This window comes from Anser anser (assembly GCF_964211835.1).
Source record: "Anser anser genome assembly, chromosome: 1".
NCBI lineage: Eukaryota > Metazoa > Chordata > Aves > Anseriformes > Anatidae > Anser > Anser anser.
In genome coordinates, this window is record NC_139720.1 from 210781154 (window position 1) to 210804116 (window position 22963).

General features: G+C 47.7%; 1 protein-coding gene across 1 annotated transcript; it reads right to left on the reverse strand.

Annotated features, from left to right (window-relative positions):
• Positions 1-411: 411 nt before the first annotated feature.
• Positions 412-22485, reverse strand: LOC310898731 (glycerophosphodiester phosphodiesterase domain-containing protein 5-like). Its single transcript, XM_083834123.1, is given in 16 exon segments — positions 412-2810; positions 2909-3019; positions 3474-3556; positions 4650-4732; positions 5849-5996; positions 7725-7802; positions 7804-8036; positions 8564-8714; positions 9569-9651; positions 9994-10139; positions 11626-11719; positions 13040-13138; positions 14708-14767; positions 19319-19412; positions 20260-20363; positions 21103-22485. Coding segments are annotated over 15 exon segments (1671 nt in total). The 5' UTR covers positions 21286-22485; the 3' UTR covers positions 412-2810; positions 2909-2987.
• Between the last annotated feature and the right edge of the window lie 478 nt (positions 22486-22963).

Sequence of the window (22963 nt, forward strand, 5' to 3'; positions counted from 1 at the left end):
GGGCTTGTTTTTTGACATCACAGAAGAATACACCGTGTTCTTAAGGACAGGAAGAAAAAGCAGGCTGGGAGGAGCACATTTTAACCAGGAATCAGAACAAACAAACCACTGATCGAACAGGCTAGAGTACTGAAGTGCTGTCCGTGCAATGCTGGAAATATTTAAAGAACAAATTTTAAAGTTCTGTTTCTTCTTCTATTTATTTTTTAAAATATTAAAAAGAAAAAAAAATATCCCGCAATTTGCGCTGGTATCTGGACGATGACTCAGGGCTGAGGGCGACCTGCAGGACAATTCCTCGCCCTAGGATCCCCCTGGCACCGTGACAGCCAGTGACTGGGGCACATCTTCCCCAACCTAAGGGCTAAGCTGGAAGTGAAGCTCAGAAGATGTCATCTCCTTTTGCCCCCCTTGTGTCCAGACAAATTAACCCTGGGAGGATCTTTACTGCAAGCTTCAACGTGGACGTAGGGATTTCGAAGTTCCTGCTCTTGGAAGATTGTGGCCAAGCCCATGTGCAGAAAGGGCTCTGATCTAAACACGGACTTGGCCATCACAGCTGGAAAAAACTTAATGATTTTGTTGTGCTTTTGTGTGTGTTGCTGTATAAAAGGGCTCTCTGCCAGTCCCGGTTGGAGCCTGAAGCACTCTCAGAGAGCACAGGCCCATGATTTCAGAGGGTTTTTCTCCATCTTTGGTTGGCCCTGCCGATCTGCTGGCTGGTTGTCCCATTGTCCACCCAGCACCACGCAGTGTGGAGCAGCTCCTTTGGACCAGAGCTGGGACCTGCCGGCAGAGAGGAGGCTAAAGGCATGTCGCGTCTGGGGGGAGGTAGGGGAAGGAGCATGGGGTGCCTTTCCAAAATCCAGGCTTCAGAGGAGCACGTTCCTGGGCAGGTGGCATCAGGAGGGGTGAGAAGTGTCTGCTGAGAGCTGATGTTGGTGTCACTAACCAGTTAAGCTCAAGTAACCCTTGCTGGGCTTACTGGGCTCAGTCTCCCAGCGCTGTGGCACCAGGAGCACTACCTGCCAGGCCACCAGGAGCACGGCATCTGACGGGGATACAGCAGTGGCTTTGGACCTCGGTCTCTCCACCAAAGCAAACAAAATGCTGCTTGGAGACGTCCACCAGCCAGCCAGGGCTGCTAGGAGATCCCCCTTACCACCACGACGAGCCTCCAGCCACCCCTGCCGCCCACAACACGCTCAGTAGACGATGCAGCCTAGCAATGTTCTCCAGTGCTGGTCTGGGCCAGCTTTCCCCCACCGCCACCCTCGTCCCTTCGTTCACAGCTCTGTTGGCCTCCCGTGCACCCCACCATTTAGGGGGTGCTGGGACTCTTGTGTGCGTGTGCCTGTGTGTCATATGTATTAGCATCTGCTGGCCTCTTTGTATTCACACCGAGCAATGTAACACGAAAAAAAACGTATGTCCAAGTGAAATATTCTCATTAAAAGGCATAAAGTGGCTTGCGGGAGGCTGTCCTGCACTGTGCGGTCGTGGTGGTGGCTCCACGGGTGGGATCAGGGCCCCCAGGTCCTCAGCAGGGAGAGGACTTCTGGTGGAACGGGGCTCCTGGTGAGAATATCCGGCAAGGGGGAGCGAACCGTCAGTGGACACAAAAATTAAGAAAATTAAGAAGGGGGGTAGGGAGCTAACACCATCATTAGGATCCTTTCTGCACGCTTCATAGATCTGGAGCTGCTCTACACCAATCCTTTTGCCCTTTTCCAAGGGAAGCTACTGCTTTTTCGCACATCTAGCCTCCAAAATACCTCAAAATTGCAAGCTTAGAAAATTTGAGTGCTTTTCAGCACAGTTAACTTTGAAACCCTGTACTTCCCTTTCACCTTTTATTTGTGATGATATGTTTAATCAGCAAAAACACACCTCTGAATGATGATGATCTGAATGCCACGTTCTTCCCCTTTCCCAATCCCCTAGAATAAGAACAAAACAGGATTGGAGAGCCAAACTGTATTTAAAACATCACCTAAAATTTACAAAAGAAAAAAAAAAAAAGTTTTTATTATCTGTTCAAGTAGAAATGTATGGCTTAAACCTGGAGATGTTCACATCTCCCTTGCAGAACAAGGCATGGAATTCCTTCCCTGTATGTGCCAGCAGCCACCGGGAGAAATGAAAATCGGAATAAATCCCAGGATGCAGAGCAGGTAACAAAGACCTTCCCAAGGGAAAAGCAAACAGGACACCTCGTGGAACCAGTTCACACCCAGCTCGATGAAGAAGTGTTGTGCTCCTGGTTACTGTCCCGGTAGTCACATGGCCAAGGCACCAAGAAATCCTTTAGCATCTGTGGAAAATACTCCCTCACCCACAGCCAGGGTGAAGTCTGTCCCATTGGGGTTTACGGCAGGACTAGAGGAGGGGAAAGGAAAACCTAAGCTGTCCCTGCCTGTGTTATGGAGAGGCACAGACCCTGGTGAACCATCCAGCAGCACTTGACCGTCGTGGTGGGGCTGGGGAGCTCCTGGGGCTGGAGCAGACCTGAGAGGAGGAAGGGAGTGTGTGGACAGGAGACTGGAGAGATGTGGACAACCAAGGGCAAGGAGGACCAGAGGGTGCTCGGGTGTTTGCAGCGAAGATAAAAACAAAGCTGCACAAACAGAGGGCTTACACACTGCAGGAGGGCTTACAGGATGAGGTACAGTGGTCTCAGAGGGAAATGGTGGTTCCTACACGAATCCTGCCAGGGAGGTTTAATCCTTTCACCGTGGTGCACAGCTTCGTCATGGACGCAGCCCCATCTGTGCTCCTTTACACCCCAGGGATCCCTGCCAGGCATGGGACTGAGAGGAAAGCAACAGGAGAACAAGGTCAGTGCTCATCTCCATCGGGGTCGTGGTGGCAAATGGCTGCCCCTAGCCAGGCAGGCTGCTGTTTGCACCTCAGCAAGGGGCAGCAGGGCAGGCTTTGCTCTCCGATCCTCCGCGAGATGGCAGGTCTGCACCTCCTCCTTGCCCGCGTCAGGCCACGACAGCAGGCATGTTGCTGAGCTCTGCAACAGAAGACAAGCAGTGAGCTATTGACACACCTCCAGCTATTTTGCCAGCAGTCACAAGCAAACAGCTTGGCCAAAAAAAATCCTGCAGCCCAGGTTGGGTCATTTTGTCTGCTCCTTTAGTCCAGAAATCTGGCGCATGGGGGTATCCCCAACAGACCCCACCTTGCCGTGGAGATCTGAGAGTGCTCAGTGCCCTTCTGTTCTTTTTTCACAGCATCCCAGAGTAAAGCAGGTCAGAGGGGACCTCTGGAGCTCTCTGGTCCAACCTCTGCTTGAAGCAGAGCTCAAGGTTGCTCATGGCTTTGATGAAAAGTGATGTTCATCACTGGGGAGGAACCACAGCACTGCACCCATGCTGAGATAACCCATCCATCCTTCACCACGACATGGGCGTGACAGAGGTGACCCCGAGCAGGATCCATCTCCTGCCCCCCCTCACCCCGCTCACCTGTCCTGAACTTGTTGTAGGTGCCGCTCTCCAGCATCGAGCCACCATCATGGGCACAGCAGGAGAAACTCCGCTCTCGCCACCTGCCAGGGGCAAAGTGCTTGGATCAGGCCACTGCTTGCTGTGGTTCCCCCCGCAGCTCCCTGGAGCCCCGATCACCCTTTTTCTACTTTGTCAGGGCAGGACCTGGCCTGGTACCTGAGGGTTTGCTCAAGTTTTTAGTGAGAAGGGATCCTGATGCACAGCTGTGATGTCAAAGTGTCCACGTTTCACGTGTAAAACAGCATTTTGAAGGCGCCTTTTTGACTAATCCCTCTCCAGCCTTCCAAAGCAAAAGTATAGCTGTCTCTCCTTTTCCACACCAAAGCACTCCACATAACCACGCCATGCTTATAAGCAAGCCAGGCTGCTCACCCAGGATCTTCCTGATCTTTCCCCCTGCTGTGACCCGCAGCAGAGCTGTGCTCCCAGCACCCCTGCAGAAAACAGCCCCGAGCTGGCTGGTCTGGTCCCTCCACCCACCCACAGGCAGGTGAAGAGCTGAGCCCAGCACCTCCTGCTGTAGGAGCACAGCCTGGCTTCTGATCCAACCACGGCAGAGCTGAGCATCCAGCAGCCTGACCCCAGTTTCTCCGTTATTAAACATAGATAATGTCTTGGACAGCACAGAAAGAAAGAAAATAGTGTCTGTGACACTCAGGTATTTCTGGGTATATTTCATATTTCAGATAGTTCGTCTGGGAGGATGGATTCCTCAGTGACTCTGATATATGCAGACAGAGACATGAGGTGCACAAATATTAACAATGAGAGCTCTCCTCCTAAGTTACATCCAATGTCCAAATAATCTAAATAGTAAAAAATAGAAAAATCAGTTCGTTTTCCAGCTTTGATAACTGGATTCTGCTGCTACTCTAAACACACCAAGTCTGCACTGAATCCTTTGGGTAGGTGATGTCTGAGTTACCAAAAGGAAAGGGAAATATATAGCAAGCAGGAGCAGTGCAGAGGTTTTTGGAGACTTTAAGGCCTTTTTTTTTTTTTTTTTCTAATTCTTGAAGAGGAAGATGTCCTCTAGAGCAGTTTTAACCCTTCAGGTCACTGAAAGCATCCCTTCATTCCTCCAAGGGGGACAACAGATGAGGCTAGCACGGCCACTAGCAGCTCAGTAGTTACCAGTGCAGAGCGAAGATGAGTGAGATGAGGAGCACAGAGGCCAGGTCCGTCAGGATCCACATGATGTTGTACTGCTGCGGCGTCTGGAAGGGAACAACAGAGGACGTGTCCAACACCAAGGACCCCGAAATACGCAAGAAAGCTGCTCTAGCTCCTCCTTGCTTCTTGATCCTAGCAATTCAGCTCCCTGGTGTGCATGTGAAGTAATATCCTTACGGTGTTTAAGGTATTTGGTGGCATTTTAAAGAGGTCACCTGCCAGTGGGTGTTGGTGCAAAATCATCAGTCTCAATAAGGACAAGTCCGCTGGGTGGCCAAGGAGACTGGACCACATCACAGTAAATACAACAGGGACTTGTTTGGACAGGCAGGCCCTGTAGTTTCCTTTGCTTCCCTATGACATTAATATCAACAGATGGCATTTGGCTGCCCCTGGAAAAACTGTACTTAAGTGAAAACCAGAGAGGGGCTGGGTTGGCTCCTGCTTCAAGTCCAAGAGCATCTGAAGATTTGTCCTCACATCAGACCACTCCCGCCCTCAGAATGGACTGAAATGATGCGGTTTTCTGGGTGGGAGATGGAAGCACTGTAAAATCTACTTCAAGAGTGTGAAACCAGTCATTCAGAGTGGTAACCTGAATGCAGGGACTCTGGTGAGACCAGTGACCCAGGTGCTCCGTAGCCCTATAGGTTGTCAAAGGCACAGTAGAGGGCAGACAAGCAATGTGAAAAGTTCCTCACAGCAGGTTTTTTTTTTTTTTTTTTTCCCTTTGGGCTTGTGACAACAGACCAAGTTGAGAAGGAATGTAGGCGTTCCTGGGATTTAGGAACTTTTGACAGCAATAAGGTTCTTTAGAAGCTTAGAGATTGAAATCCTCATGCGATATCCACATGTACCCTCAAAGGCCCCTTCCTTTAACCCTAGACAAGTTTCAGTATGACTTATTTTCCCTCATGTCAGGCCTGAGTCTCCAAGTCCAGCCAACCAGGGTTCTTCTCCATGGACCAAAAAGAACCAGGAAATGAGGGTGATGATACCTGGTATGGCTCAGAGGAATGAGGTAAACCAGGTTCATGTTAAGTCCGTCTGCATGCAGAGGGACTTTATTCATGCACAAATCAGCCCATGGTCTCTAAAGGTAGCCATGAATATCTGCCCCCCATTTTGTACCCCGGGAACAAGGGAGGATCACTGCTTACCATGAGGAAGAGGGGCTGGCTGAGATTCTTCAGCGTGTGGACAGCATTAGTGGTCACAGAGTGTGCCCCCGAGCACCACGCCAGGGAGAAGAGCCACGGCTCGTTGATCACATAGAGGTTGGTGGTGATGTTTGCCTCAGCGTATTTCCTTTAAAAGACCAAGAGGCAATTGCCTTCATTAAGGAAAGCAAGGAGGTTAGTACTTCCTTTGGGCTGAATCAAGGAGAGCTGGCAATTCTGTATGGCAATTCTGTCCTAACTTGTTATAGGACGTAGGTCAGGAACAGAAAGGAAGCCCAACCAGCCAATAATCGGTTGATAATATCTAATTCCAACCCCTACATGGGCAGGGACACCTCCTGCTAGGTCAGGTTGTCCAGAGCCCCTTCCAACCGGCCTTGGGCACCGCCAGGGCTGGGGCACCCCCAGCTCCTCTGGGCAGCCTGGGCCAGGGCCTCAGCGCCCTCAGAGGGAAGAATTTCTTCCCAACGCCTCCCCGAAGCCTCCCCCCTGCCAGGCTCCAGCCGGTGCCCCTCGTCCTGTCCCCCCAGCCCTGACAAAGAGTCCCTCCCCAGCTTCCCTGCCCCCCCTGCAGGCCCTGGCAGGCCGCTGGCAGCTCTCCCCGGGGCCTTCTCTTCCCCAGGCCCACCACCCCCAGCTCTCTCAGCCTGGCCCCACAGCAGAGCTGCTCCAGCCCCTGAGCATCCTCGCGGCCTCCTCCGGGCCCGCTCCAGCAGCTCCGTGTCCTTGTGCTGGGCCCAGAGCTGAACGCAGCGCTGCAGGGGGGGCCTCCCGAGAGCGGGGCCCAGGGGGACAATCCAGCTGGGGGCTGCCAGCTCATATTCAGTATTCCACCTAAAAATGCATTTGTCATCTCCCAATAGTGTGTTTAAAATAATCTTCAAGGTCATTATTCACATTTCTTATGTTTGCAGCAACAGCTGGCCATCTGTGATGTCCTTATAAGTTACTGAAATTTAATATGAAGTGATACCATTTCTCTGTATAACTCTAAGGGAATGTATCATCAGTATGAGTATTTGTAAATTTATCTATAGTCTGCCCAGGATTTACCCAGATTTACCCAGATGGATCTACCTAGCATTTTAAATGTTGGGAAAATTATCATTAAGAAAACATGGACATTATTATTATCCAAAGGGCTAAACGTTTTCTTATACTTGTTTTTAATTATTTTTCAATGCTTTTGAGCATGGGAAAGAACAAAAAATCCTGTTTACAAAAGGAGAGCTGGATAGGTAAGACATTTCATATGTGTTTTTAAAAATATCTGTTTATGTAAGACAACCATTTTGGAGAATCCTTCAATAAATGTGGAGCTTTCCATTGGAGAGATTACACTGTTAGTGTGTCCCAAGCAACAGAGTACTGGTAGCAACAGAGACAATAATGAAGTCTCCAAAATACCATCTACAAGAGTGTTGTGTTCTCTCACCACAGCATTATGCACTCACACCGATGTTTGTGGAGGCCATAGGAGGTTAAATAGTTGTTTGTTCATTCTCTATGGTTCATTATTAGCAATACTGAGGATGGCATGTGTAGAAACCTGGAGACACCTGCATCCTTCTAGTCAGCAAATCCTTAGATCCCAGTGAAGTAGATATGGACTTGGACAAGGAGGGGTGCTACCCTCCTTGCTACGTATGCTACCTCTTGGCCCTACACGGGGTATACAGTAGGAATGAAATAAAGTCCTTCAACTCCAAAATGTAACAGGGTTGGCCACAACCTAAAAGAGCTCTTGCCAAAAATGCTGTAGATCCTAGAGCTGGTCACCGGAGGGAGGCATTGCCACACACATGAAGCAAATATCCTCTAGACAACAGCACTTCGGGCTGAAACTGCAACCTACCGGATATCTTCACTGGACATTTCAGTGTAGGCCAGATTGAGTTTGACAATATTGTCCATCAATAGGTCTTCAACTGGGCCAGCCTACCAGATTGGGTCTAATCCCGGACTCATTGAGGATGACTTCCAGGGTTCTGTTGATCCACGAGTACCTGTAAGGATGTTTCTCTGGAGGGCGGTAGAGATCAAATATAACAAGTTTATTCTGACTGTCTGCAAGGCGCAAGAAATTACTTAGCTTGTAAATTGACTGATTCATTGCCTGGTTTTGATCTGCCCTTGACAGTGAGCCCATGCATGAAAAGGGTTTGTCCTAGAAACAAACAGATGTAAAAAGGAAATCAGTCAGCCAGTCATATCTAGGAGCAAGCTGCATGCAAACATTTCATACCTCTGTAAGCGAAAAAGTTTGGCATCAACCCTCAGTAGGTGAGGATATTCTATTCTGCTTAGCTCTTCTACCTGAGAAACATGGATAATTAACCCAGATGACACTGCTTCTGGGACATAAATTGTGTAGCTAGCTCTGCTGTTCTTCTCTGTCCCATCACGTAAACCGTATTACACACAGCACCTTGCACAAGTACCTGTTTTCTTCTTTCTCCAGACCATCTGTTCTGCTGCTGCCATGATAAGGAGCTACAAGAACACCCACCAGCCAAACAAAATAGGTCTCCTAGGCCTAAAGGCCAAAAGGACAAAGCAAGGAGACCCCCAACTGAATGACTTCTACCAACTAAGTGTGGGCTCAACCAAAAGTTTCTCTCCTAACTTTCATACTAATAAGCTGTAGCCAGCCAGTGTCTCTTCTACAACATCACAGTCATTTATGGTGCTTGCCTTAAGGAACCATGCTCCAGCATTCAACTCCTTCAGGGTATCCCAGGAGAACAAGGCTGCATTTTGAGCAGTGTCGTTGGGATAGACCTCCCTGATGTTGGTTGTCCTCCTCAGGCTGCTGTCATGCATGAGGAAAGGAACTCCGTCGTAGCTGTTGGAGAGCAAGAATTCAGGTCACCTGGAGTGGAGATCATTCATGGCACAAGCAGAGTCAAACCAGGTGAGAACAACGTGTGGGCCACCATGAATGCAGCAGTACAGCCTCCCTTAGAGCAGCGGGTAGGGTAGGAAAGAAGGCTGACACTCAAGATACCAAACTGTTTCAAGCTTAAATATTTCTGGGTGACCTTGGTGAAGCTGTACCTCACTGTGACTCATTTTTCTCAGGGGCAAAGTGGAGATGGTGGCATTTATGCCTGCCAGCCCCTAAAAGAAAATGGGTAGTAACTTGTGGCCAAAGGCTCTTTTTGCTGACACCAAAGTGCTTCTACAGGTTTCAGAGGACTGAAGTTTAAATGGATAGAAAGGCAAAATTCTCTTTTATAGAAAGGTCTTTATTAATAGAACACCTAAGTATTAGTATTTTAGTTACTTAGTGCCTGGAAACTGCTCATCCTGCCCAGTAGGTTAGAAGGTCATGGCAAGGAGTCCCATACACAAAGGTAATTAAAGGTCTAGTAATTATATCAATGATGGCACAGGTCTAAATACAATTTTCTGGTGGTTTCTAGGCCTGATAAGACCTTCAGTGAGGCCTGGAAGTCAGACTACAGTAGGAACTTGTCTCTGTATGTTGCAAAAGTATTTAAAATATACTGTAGAAATAATGACTGTTAGATAAGAGCTTATTGAGAAGAGCCATGTCCCACAGCCCTTAGCATCATGCAGCAGCTGAGGGACCCTGTCCCAGCCGTTGGCAGAACCAAATTGCCCAAAATTACATGGCTCCAAAGGCAACTCTTAGAAGAAGTATCTGCTTTGGGAAGTGTGATGTTTTTCCCTTACCTAATGGTGACATCTGTTTCAAGACCATCCCCACCATGTTCAATTGTCTTCTGAAATGACATCTCAGTGTTTTCTGGTGCCAGCTGGGGAAAAAAAATGGGCCATGAGCAGACTGGCTTTAGACACACTCTGGAGGACTCTGTAAATACTTTCTGTCTCCTTGTAACGCCTGTTTTGTATTAAAGGACCACCATTATCTTGTTAAAGTCTCCCGTTTGCTTTCTTCCACCTTAGCCACCAAACCCACCATGTCTCTCAGGGTTCCCTGTTAGCAAACCCACAGAGCGATCATTTGGCACACAGTTCCAAACGGAAATGTCTCCCTTTCCACCCTCCATTGATTTCTTGGGGGGAAAAAATGATGATGATGAAGGCAACAGCACACAGGATGAGGAAATGATGTAAAATAGCTTCTCCAAACCTACCATCGGTGCTCCGCGGTGTCCAATGAGGGCTGGCTTTGGTCCAAGTGTCCCCTCCTCTCTGATGCAAGGAGAGTACATCCCCAGAGGTATCAAGAAAAGAAAGAGAAGGATAGCCAGGTATGGACCAACAATTACCACCTGAACAACTGCAAAAATTTGAAGGAGGAATGCTAGAGTTAATCCATTTGGTAGCACAGCGTTTGCCTTGCAGCTTGACTTTTAATACAGCCCTCCAGCTAAGTAACTGTTGGGCTTTGTCCCATCCCATTTTCCATCCCTTCTTCCCCTAATTTTCACCGTCTGTCCAAACAATACAGTCCAGGACAAAGAAGGATTTGGGCTGTTTAGGCTAGGATTGCAAGTTTTGTGCTGCAATTGCATCTCACTATGCCTTCCAGCAAGACACAGCCTTCATTTCTTTTTCATTGGAGATGATGCAATGCAATTTCCCCCACCTGTAGAGGAATGATCCTCAACAGAAGGATGCTTTTTTTTTTTTTTTCTTACTCAAATAAGAGCAGGCAACATTTTAAAGTTTCATTCCCCTCCAGGTGAATGCTTCCCTGGTTCCTTCAGACTGCTGTCAGTGGCTTTCTGTATGTGACATGCAGTCTCCTACTGACACTGACTGCATGGGTACTGCATCTCAGAAACCTGCCAAGTCATTACCTATGGTCTCTGGAGTCTGTTGACATATTACTCAAGAGTCCCAGTGGGCAACCTTCACCTCAGAGAATGAAACAGTTCCTCTGAGAAGCACCTGTGCACCAAAATTCCTTATTTAGGTGGGTACCACCACCCCTCTGCACACTGTATTAGTGGCTCTGAAAGAACTTGGGGTTACACCAAGTCAATGTATGGAGTTGAGTGACCATTAGGCACAGTGGGTTGTAAAGTCTTGGGTCCCAACATGTTCCTCCCTACCCCCAGGTGCAGTTAAATGTAGAGAAATTCCTAGGTAGGAAACAAAATGCTCCCACCAGCACATTCTGTCTGAAGTCAATGGTTTCTGTTACAACTCAACATCTGCAGATGGGTGTCATGTAGACAACACTGGATATATGGAGAAACTGGGTCAGAGAAAAAGAGCCAGAGCCAGGCTCTTCTGCAGTTGTTCTTGACTCCTTGCCCTTACACTTCCTGGAGCTCTCAAAGGGATAACACCAGGAAAGGAAAGCAAAATTCCTTAACAACCAATCTGAAAGCTCTTTTCCCCATCCTATCTGGCTTCTCCTAAGATCCTCTAGTATGGACTGACTTTCTGAGACAGTGAAACTGAGCATAGCAATTTCGGACACTGGTTGCTCTCTCCTGCAAAATTCTGACCAAATTTTCACGCATGATCTAGAACTTGGGGACTTTTGCTAATCTCCTTATCTTTAGGGCTTGTCACTACCTTGGTATACACCAAAACTTTGCAAGGTAGCATGCAAATCACTAACAAGTATGGACAGGCCCGAGACAGTGCATAGGCTAAGCCCCAGCCCTGCTAATTTCTCTGGAATACTCAAAAACTAAAATTCAACTCTAGCTGGAATGTGGATGTGGGAGGAAACGGCTCCTGCACGCTTGATTTTCCACACTGATATGTGTCTTTTGTCATACAGGGAGCAGGAAGCAGAGCTACTGTACCTTTCTTATCTGCTCTGATGGCATACAGAGCCATGGGCCAGGAGAGGAGGACCATGATAGTTATTGCCCCTATGTGGAGATAGGGGGCTGTGATCTGGAAAGGAGAAAAAAGGATTTTATTCAAAGGATGAAGTGTGGATACAGACAGAAACAAGCCCCAACACAGCTGCAGCCTCCCACATAGATGGGCTCCTGCTGTGGACATCAGCAGTTTATCTTCTCTCCCACACCCAGGTTGGATCCACAAAACACCTCCTGAGTCAGGGCAGAGAGATGTGCCTGGCTGGTTCCCCGCACTGAGGAGTGCTCCTCACTTCAGTATAAAGCTCTCCTTTCCTCTCAACCAGCCAAAAGGGACAAGTCTGTCCTTGTCCAGGATGGTTTGGCAAACAATCACCTTTACTACTACGTCATAACCTGTGAACATCTTCCAGAGAGCACCAGTTTTAATCCAATCTAATCCAGTCCAATCTTATCCATGTAACAGTCATCTCCACTGCAACTAAATCATCAATCTAATGTCAACAAACCGGAATTTCCTCAGCCTTTCCTACCGCTTGGCCAACTCTCTAAAATGTAAGGGTTGAAGAAAAGCAGAAGTCATTGAGAGATGTCATTGTGTGTGAGAACGTCTGCCCTGGATACCTGATCCCAACTTCTTTTGACCAGAAGCAGGATGCAGTTGCATAAACAAAGGTGCCACCTGAGATGTCCAGGATATTTGAGATAGTTATGCAGGGCTAGTGGACAGAACACAGGATCTGCTAAAGACTGGTGTCCTTTGGGAACAGCAGCTGAAGCATCTCAAAGGGCATGAACACCCAAAATAAACCACACCTGTGGGAAACCCAAAAGATTTTGTGTCTCCTTCTCCCCATCCTCCTCCCCTAGAGTCTGAAAAGGGGAGGAGAAGCTGACACTTTCTCTTTACCTTTGCCAGTGCATTAGCCCTGATTCCCTTCCTCAGGGAATGAAGTTCTTCTGGGTCGCAGGAGACTGAAATTGGGCTAATGCTAAAAGCTGCTGAGCTGGCATGAGCTGAGTAGGGAGTGAGTTCTCACTCCAGTAACCCCACCAGCCAAACGGATCTGATTTACCTGCCCTCAGCACCTGCTAATTAACAGTGCACTTAAAACAAGTTTGCCAAAAAAAAGGGAAAAAAAGATACGACTTCCCCAAAGGAGACATGTTATATCAAACAAATAGCTTGATACCAAACCTCAGGTCTTGGCTTCCTTCCTTCCTACGGGAAATGTAAAGTCTTAATAAAAGTCTATGCAAAACTGCACAGACTGCCAGGAAAACCCATGTGAAAAACATTTACCATATGGAATATTTTCCACTGATTGCCACACAATACTTCAAGAAACCAGTTGCTTTTTTCAAAGAACCTCCTTTCAAACAAACCTCTTACCTGGAATGAGAGGCGGACTGTTTTCCACTGATCTCCCCAGAGTACAGATAATATGAAGAGGGCTGTGATAGAGAAGCCCAGGACAAGAAAAGTCCCAATCTGGGGAGATACAAAGGACATTAATAAGCTTTGGTATTTCTGCATAGGGTGTGCAATCTATTTGCCTAACAGGCTTCTTTAATCAGCTTGGACTCAATACATTCGGGATGCACAAGCTTGGCTGTGCCACTTCATAGACAAAGAGATCTAATGGGACTAAAACCAGACCCACAGTGCTATAAATTGGATTTTCTGTATGGCAAAACTGATTTTACAAGTTAAGTACCTAACCTGAGTCAGCCCTCAAGGCTCCCTCTCTAGTCACGGGAGAAAGAGAGGAATTTACAGAGGTGATCCATTTCCACTTGCTTTATGATAAGGGATGCCTCTCTCTGTCTGTTGATGCAGATGGAGCCTAGATGAACAACTATCGTTAAATTCTGTAGTTGGCTGAACTCAGAAACACCAAGTTAAACCCAAAAGAGACATCAGCACAGCTTCCTTATGCTGAGTTGCTTTGGAAGAGGCTTCAGCAACTGCAAACTTTTCTGTAGTTCAGAAATAAGAATTTAATCTTTAACTAAAAGAAAAGTGAAGGGGTAGCTCATTCTGTGCTGTGGCTTCTTGCCCAGGTTGGTACCAAGCAGTTATGATGGCAGGCTCTTCCTGGAACCTTATTTGTCTGCTGAGAACTAAACACAAGTAGAAACTGGAACCAAGGCCCTAACTAGTCTTCAGGGAGATCCTACAGATCAGCATCCTAATAATCAGTCCCTAATCTCTTCCACATAGGGACGCAGTGTTGGTATTTTCCACAAATTGCTCTACAGCTTTCTGGATCTTCTGGAAGCCCATTTTTGATAGTAAAATTGATCGTTTCCACTGTGTAAATGAAGAAACAGAGGATGGAGTATTCTGACATTCAACTATTCCCCTTCACAGCAAGATTTGCAATCTTATTACGCTTTCCCCTAAGGTTCATGGCTTATTTTTTAAAAGCCTCACCTGGCTTTCAAGAAGTTCTTAAGAAAGGTGGTTTCTAAAGCATCATTTTGCAGCAACAGCTCCCTGAGGAGTTGTTTCTATGCCTTCCAAACTCCACGTGGCTTTTCCAAAACCACCCCAAGACGAAAAGACACGGGGCACCAGGATGCCTTGGAAAAGCCAGGTTTCTGTTCTGCAGAGGAAGCAGCCACTGTTTTTAAAGCTGTTGGGTCCTGCTACAGGGACTTACGCTGTGCTCCTCATGGAAACTTTGCCTTTGTCTACATGCAACCACATGTAGGCATGTCAAATGCAGACATCCTCACCTCAGTGAGTCACCACGGGCTCCTTTTAGAGCCAGTGGGGAAAAAAGGTACTTTAGGTGTGATTCATCTCATCTCAATTTAAGTGTCTATGACCAGCTGGATGATTTGCATCCTCGGAGGGTTCATTTCCCTCATCTGACTGCACAGGGAGCTTGGGGTGATTAGCTCACTTGGAGATATCATTAGTATGGATATTTAAAGCCTCCTAAGATTAACCTCCTCCCTCTCTCCTATGATCTAAGCTGTTTTGCATGCAGGGAAACACCACAGGCTGATGGTTTAAAGCATGGTTAGGGTTACCAGAAAACCCTCTCCCCACCTTGTGACTCCAGTGCAGGTACAGCTGCTGACCTTCTGCAAGCAAACACATCGCTAGGACCTGGGAAAGCAAGAAGAGATTGTTTGCATCCTGGTACAAAATGACAAAATGAGGCATTTCTGGAATTATTTTTGTATAGGGAAGTCACTTTACTCTAGACCTTTGTGCACAATGGCAAGGCAGGACAGGTGGATGGAGAGAAGCGGTTATTGCTACAGTAAATATGTTCCTGAAATGGCCAAGCACTCACCAAAACTGCCTTGTAGGGTCAAAACCTTCTCATGGGTGACAGATAGTTGAGCATTTTGGGGTACACACTTTGTGACTGCACTCTGATATATAGAATATGGCCTGGGCCAGCAGCCATGACATGAAAAATAGAGCAGCAACCTTACTTTTTTTCTATGTATTTGTTGTCACTAAAGGCACATCATCCATGGGGGACAGCTCAGGGAATAAAAGTCTCAAAAAAAAACCAAAAACACAAAACAAACAAACAAACAGAAAAACAGAGCAGAGAGCAAAGGAAAGCACACAGTGACAGTAATTGCAAGAAATGCAAGAAATGCACATCTCAGAACGTGGAAAACTGCCTTGGAGATTCAAAACCTCTGGTTTGTATTAGGTTAATTTTTAATTCCCAGCTGTGGCCCTATGGCTGGTGTGCTCCTTTCCCTGCTGGCAGGTTGGAGCCCTTGGGGATCAGGGTCCCTTAAGGACAGCAAAAACCCCAGCCAGGGCAGGGGACAACCTGAGATGCCCTGAACACCAAGTAAAGGATGAGGAAAACCAGTCCGTGGCTCTTCTGGAGACTAGCTTCAGGTTGTCACAGACAACTGATGAACCTGATGACAAGTTTCACCAGCCCAGATGCCTTGCTGCTGTGCAAACACGTGGGTCTATGCTCAGGTGCATGGAGCAAGCTTCCCAACAAGTGTAAGGGATGGTCTGGGAACCAGTATCACCAGATATGAGGGTTTAGAGAAAAAACATCTGTTAGCAGTCATCAGTGCTCCACTGAGACGATAATTTATGATCCAGGTCCTTGCAGACTGTAACACAGTGGGACTGTGTGAAAGCAGGACAAAGAGATTTAGGGCAATAATGTGCTGGGAAGGGGAGCTGTTCTCCTGAAACCCAACTATAAAGGAATGTAAGGTGATTCCGACCCAGCTACAAATACCCTCTCTTTCCAGGATGATGCTGATTTGAGGCAAGATAAGCTCAGCAGAGAATACAGATCAGCCTTTAAGGGCTACTTGACATGTCAGCCTCCTTTAATTGAATCCTACACCCAGGACATGATGAGTAACCGCGGGAGCAGTTCACAGAGAACTGAATTACTGCTGAAGATCTTAAACCAGGCACATTTAAATAAGCCATTTTAGAAAAATGAAGGGAAAAGACACTTTCAAAATCTCCCCTTTTCTTCAAGCAATGTTACGAAGACTTGGTCCATGCCTAAGGTGCATCCAAACGCCTACTTCAGAGGCCGTGCTCAACTAGACTCTCCCCTGCTACTCCTGTGTAACTTTCCTACAAAAGATGCAGCATATTTGGGGATGACATTGGAGGAAAAGCTCATTTTTATAGATAGAGGTAACGGCTCATTACCAGCTTACAAGAAGAATAATCACCAAGTTTCATCCTCGGATGGTGAAGGAGGAACTCTTGCAGTTGCTCCACTGGTCACTGGAGGAGAACACGTCTTGATGGACCGGTGAGATGATGTGATGTGGACAAGATCTGTCCTCTGTGTGCTCTGGCTCCTCAAAAGCTGCCTCAGGACCTGTCTGATCTGCTCTTCCATGGAGAGCAGCTGTGTTTAGCAGTGTCTCACACGGTTCCACCTACAGCAAGACTTCTTCAGGCCAAAGGACAACCACCACCAGCAGGTCTGGCTCCTCCAAACTGCTCCTACACATACCCTGGGATTCACTGCAATGGGGGCTTGACAGCACAAGCCAGGTTTCTACATTCACTTTCTGGCAAAAAAAAAAATGCAGGCTTTCAGAGCTTCCATGATACCCCAGTCCCTCAGGGATGAAGGCTTGAGGTCACTCTTTGGGCTTCAGTGCCAATGTACAATTTTGAGTCCTCTTCTTAGCGTATGAATGCAGAGGCCCCAGCACATCTGAACCCCTTTACATTATACAGTCAGGAGTTACCTCCTCAAAAACCCCTTGGAATGAATGTGTTTAACTGCAGAGAGGCAAATATCATCTTCTGTGTTTGAAAGACTGAACAAGAAAGTATTTTTCTTCTCCCCTGAGCCTGAACTGTCCTGCAACAAGACCCCGCAGCTTAACCTTTTAGCTCTAATGGGGATGAGAAGATTGCCTTGGGAGTGATAACAATTAAATTAATTGAAACTGATTGTCTGAAGAAAATTACACTGATGCATGCAGGCGGAGAGAGCCTCTGCACAGACAGCAAGTGCTTTGTTGTGCAGCACTTTGTTCAGCCACTGGTGGCTGCTGGGCAGAAGAGTGTTTGCTTCAGTGGTTCACAATAAGGACGTGGAAGGAGGCCTCCAGGCCCCAGTTGGGTGGAGGAAGAGACTACGATGCTCACAAACAAAACCACGCCAAGCACTGCTTGCTGTAAAAACTCTGCTCCAGCAAGGGCATCAGCGTGCTCAGCTTTCTGACACACGGGACTAGTGATGCAAAACATCACAAGGAAGCATTGCCTGGGTGAAGATCTCTGGTCCTTCCTGCAACACGTGGAATCCTCCCTCCTCCACATCCCCATCCCATGTCCCTGCAGGTCAGGATGTCTGTCCCAGGTGATTGAAATTGGCTGATTCAGCCAAAAACTGTTGAGAAATAACAGGCAGGCAGCACAGCCAGCCTCTTAGGAAACAAGGCAAAAGCAAGTTTTCACACGGAGCCAACATGGTCACAGCCCACCATGGTTCAAAAAGGGTTTCTACGTGTGCCTAAGACCTGGTGAAGAACAGACCATGGTTTAACCTAAGTCTAGCTACGATGTGTGATACCAACAGTCTTGTAGGGAAGTCACACATCACAGGAACCACCAGTGGCTCAATGCAGAAGGTATTTCTGCTGTGTTACGCCCCCTGAACATCACTTGGGTAGGAGGGAGAAGTGCTCAGGGAAGTGCCAGCTGGCTGTGGTTGCTCAAGAGTGCTGAACCTCTGGAGATGAATGTTTTTGCTGGGATAGCAGTAGCCTGATGCACCCCAAGGTGGGAGGTCCCTGACTTGCTGTAGCCATGCCCTGCCTCTTTTGCCTCTGTGGAAAGCCACTGCACATTTTGAGATAGCAGGAGCACGAACAGCCTTGTGCCTCCCAGAACTTAACATCAGTGCATGCAGGAGTCTTGCCAAATTAGGCACGATGGACATAATGATGCAAGCAAGAAGGGCAAGTGCCCTTAGAAATACCCAGTGACTTTAGGTGGGTTACTTAACAGCTTCATGAAGATGAGGAGCAAATGGATCCTGACCGCACATGCATCTTTGGCAAAGCTCAGAGTTGCCCAAAGTAACATTGCAACCACCAAACTACCCACACTGATCCATTAACACCAGGAAAGCTAGGTAGACCTAGCTAAATAACAGACATTAAGCTCTACAGCCACCAGCACGCCTCAAAATCCTTGTAATTAAATATTGTTATTTGACCTACTTAAAGATAAGTTATTCCACAGCTTTTATAATGCTATTGATTGCTTGTAGCATGGCCAAGCAGCTGTCCTATTTCTCACTTTGTTATTTTATTGCTAGCACTGAAATAAAATCACTATTTATTTGTACTTCAGCAGGGACAAAGGACCTTGGAAATCTGTTGTGTTGGGCACTGCGTGAGCAAGGCTAAGAGAGGTTCCCTGCCACGGGCAATTTACAGGCTGGCTATATGATGAGACGTCAATGAACGGGTAGGAGCAGCAGGAACTGATGATAAAAGCCAGTTGCCTTGGTCACAGAGGTGAGTCAAAGCCACAGCGTCAGCCCCAGCACCTGGCATCTCAAAACGCAAGCTGGAGCAGGAATGAGACTGAAAGTGGGGAAAATTTAATGCAGTTTGGAAAAGTGAAGACCTCAGGAACATAAACCTCTTTGGGCATAAATTTAAGGAGTGTTTTGTGACCACATCTGCGGTCTCCAACTGGAGACAAGCCCTCCAGCAAGGCAGAGAGAATCAAGGCAGCTTTAGTGATAATGTTTCCCTTCTTCTCATGAGTTTTACACTTCAGGGTTAGAGGAATAACTCTACTTTGACAACCCATCACCACTACAAGACTCAGATCTCCATACTTCCCTGCTGTCAAATAACAAAACTCAGCTTCCACATAACCAATACAGGCACAGCTTTCCTTGTTTTGATGGAGAAATGGGTCAAATTCACCAAAGGGAAATCACTGAGGGAAATCACAGAACCTACATCTAGCTCAGAGACACCTGTGTTGAAAATGCTCATCCGCAGGTGGGAGAAAGTACCACAAATGCTCATTGTGTTCCCAGTCCTCCCCAGGTAGCTACTGTCAAGCGTCAGGGCAAGGCTGAACTTTGGTCTGACACATTAAACCATCCCTGTATTTATTTTCTAGGCCCGTAACTCACTCCTTAACAGGAGCCTTACTTACCAACAGCAGCGCGATGTACATGAACAGGATTGCAGCCACTACCAGGAGAACAAGAGACCAGAGGAACCAGAAGCCCAGGTTCCCATAGTTATACCTAAAAAGCAATAAAACCTTATCATAGCATTTGTGGCACGTTAGCAGAAGGGGCTGCAGGGAAAATATATTTGAAGGAGAAAACGCCAGAAAGCTGGAGGAGCTACAGAGGCGTATCCCAAGCAGAGAGAGGGAAGCTTTCCTTTCTATCCAAAGGCTCAATAACGTTATTACACCTGAATAACATTATTACACATTATTATATATTATTATATATTACATATATATTTTATATATTATATATAATATAATATAATTATTATTATATATTTGTATTATATATTATATTATATATAATATTATATATATTATATTATTATAACAATGAATAACATTATTACACCTCCCCTTCTCATGGTATTTGAGCTATCTGGATGGCATCTGATTTTAGGGGCCAGATTTACATAACTGCTACCTACACAGTGCAGAAGGAAAGGATTTGCATAAAACCACACTGGTTATTTCTCTGTCTCCAGACTGGGAACATGAAATTCTCTTTGCTCTGCGATAGCTGCTGCAATACCTCTGATGCCAGCCACTATGCTTCTTCGGAGGGAACAGGAAAAAAGGAAAGATGACCAAGGGAAGGAAAGAGCCATTTAGTCCCTTTCATTCACCATTTTTGCAACAGCGGCTGTTATCTTTCTCACAAATCCACACTTAAACCTGTACACCGTAGCCAAGCAAAGGGCAGAGCCTCAGCACCTCTGGAGACCCTGGGAGTTCATTTAGGGTGCCAGAACCAAGATGTGAAGGGACCAAAGCTTTGGCTCGTGACTGAAGTGCCCGGCCTACCTGGGGTGTCTCATTAAAACCCGAGTGGGAAAGGAGGAAAACGTGGCACTTACCAGTCAAAGTTGTTGTAGTCATTTTTCGCTTCACCCCACATGTACAGGAAGACGAGAGAAAAGCAGAAAGCTCCAACGAGCAATGGGAAAAACACGCATTCCCGCTAGAGAGGGAGACGAAGGACAATCGGTCAGAGCCTTGTTCACTCCAAAGCAAGCAGAGCAAACAGCAGTCACTGCTTGCTTCTAGGCTGTCCGTGAAACACGTGGCTTGATGCTGGACCTTCTGAAGCCGACCTTCTCCTATGAGGAGAGGCTGCGAGAGCTGGGGCTGCTGGGCCTGGAGCAGAGCAGGCTCCGGGGGCTGCCAGCCATGGCCACCGGCACTGCCGGGAGGTGCCGAGAGGCCGGAGCCAGGCTCTGCTCAGGGGTGCCCGGGGCCAGGCCCAGAGGCCCCGGGCCCAGCCTGGAGCCCAGGAGGTGCCCTCTGCCCCTCAGGAAGCACTGCTGGGCTGGGCGGGTGCCGGAGCCCTGGCACAGGCTGCCCAGAGAGGGGCTGGGGGCTCCTCCTTGGGGATCTCCAGCAGCCGCCTGGACGTGGGGCTGGGCCCCCTGCTCGGGGTGGCCCTGCTGGACCAGGGCTGGCACCACAGGGACCCGCAGCTGCCCCACACCACCAGCCACACGGGGACACTCTCTCCATGGTGGCACAGACAAACTGAGCCTGCCAGAGAAGCACAGCAAGCCCTCCAGCCCCAGGAGCTGCCATCTAGGACACCAAGAGACCGCGCTGGGCTCTAAGGGAGGTGAGGCCTTTGACCCACAGCATCAACTGCTTCTCAGCTTGGACTGACTTTTCCCAGTGCAGAAATGAATGTCTTTGCTGATTCTGAGCTAATTTACCGTCTTGCAGCAGCATTTCCCAGGCTCGGTCCTTCTGCGTTGGTACCGCTTCCACCGGCAGCTGTAGAAACCCGCCAGGCAGGAGATGAAGGGCTGGTGCTCGTACCTCTGCAGCAAGTGCCGACGTACCACCTTCAGCTTCCCAAACTTGATCCTCTTGAGGCTGGTGGAACTGGCCTCCATCTGAAGAGCTTTATCTCATCTTCCTCCTGAAATGAGGTCACAAGATTGATGTGAGTCTCCTTGCCTTCGGGGTAAGCTTTTTGTGTCAGAAGGAGAGGAATTGTTCCCAAGAGGATGCAAAGACCAGCAGGAAAGGTGGCTGAGGACACCCCACCTAACTTTACACCCCTGAGAGAGATGTCTAGAAGAAAAGTACGGTCATTTCAAGTCCCCTGAGTGGTCAGTGGTTATAACTTTGGTGCTCTGCATCACCTCTGAGGGAACCTCTGCCTCCCTTTGACTCTACAGGGAGCTCTGGGAAAGGAAATCATTAACTTTAGCCCTCCATGCAGATTCCCAAATAATGTCAGATGAACCTGAGATGAACTTAGCCATGGGAATTAGCTCAATATCGCTGTGACCTCTCTGCAACCCCTTACCAGTTTAAGTAGTTCAGGTAGGAAAGGGACCAAAACTCTCCCAGGACACAGCCCTCTTATCCCAGAAAAACTGCAGCGCTGCAGAGACCGATCCCTGATGGAAAAACTATTTCCTGACTCAAAGAGCTCTACTGGCAGCGTGTTGGAAGGCCAGAAAGAACAGCTGTAAAGATGCACACATGGGAGATCTGTTCATAATCGGGACTTTAAACAAAGACTCCGGTGGTAAGTTGCAGCCGGTGTTAGCAGTGAAGCAAACAGCACAGGGGTTGTGCCAGCAAAGAGCAATTTGCCCAGCAGGGCACTGTCGAGACCACAAGGAAACATTAAGGAAAAATAGTCCTGTGTTGGCAGACGAACAGGCACCGCTATCCATCGCTTCTTTGGAGAACAGAGATAGCCTGAGATGCTCTCCGAGTGCCATAGTGCCCCTGAGTCCATACCGGTCATGTTCAGATGCAGGCATATCTGCTGCAAAGTCCCAGCTCAGGAGTCCAATCCCCTTAATTTATCTGATGTAATAACAGTAATTTAAGAGCAAAAATGAACAGATTGCTGCACTACACACGTGGGTAAAATGTACATGTAAATAGTTTGCAAACAACTCCAAGTCCTGCGTTTCTTTGCAGAAATGAATGGATAACAGCTTGCAAATTGACACTACATAAAAACAACCCCAAAAATCCAGCCCTATGATCAGTTTGCAGAAGGCACAAATAAAACAAGATGCAAGTTAAAACGGAAATGATGCTCTCCTCATGTATTTCCTGCTATATGTTCCCAGCCTAACAGCAGCTGGGTTGCAAAGGAGAGGGGATGGAAATGAAGCACAAGAGTTGTCAGATCAGGCTGGTCCTAACCAAGAAGTGCCCGCATGTGCCATGCCCTGAATGCCTTCCTGAGACAGAGGTGTTTGCCCATCCACGACACTCAGTTCACCAGCATCAGATCCGGAGGCAGCAGGAGGTCACCCCCTGGTAAAAAATTGATGCTGCTCTCACATGGCGACATGGTGAGCCTGCTCTTGAGTAACCCAGCACAGAGGGTTTGTGGGCTCTGTGCCACCGGTGAGTGGTGTAGATGACATTTGATCCTGCTGTCCTAGTCACCTGGACTAAAATATACCTGGCATAAGCCCAGCGATTGCCAAATTGCCCCAGCTGTGTCTTCTGAATACGTTTGAACCTTCAGAGCTCTTACCAGAAGGTTTACATGTGCCATGCGGGTGCAGTATTTGTTACCTTCTAGTAGGATCCCTA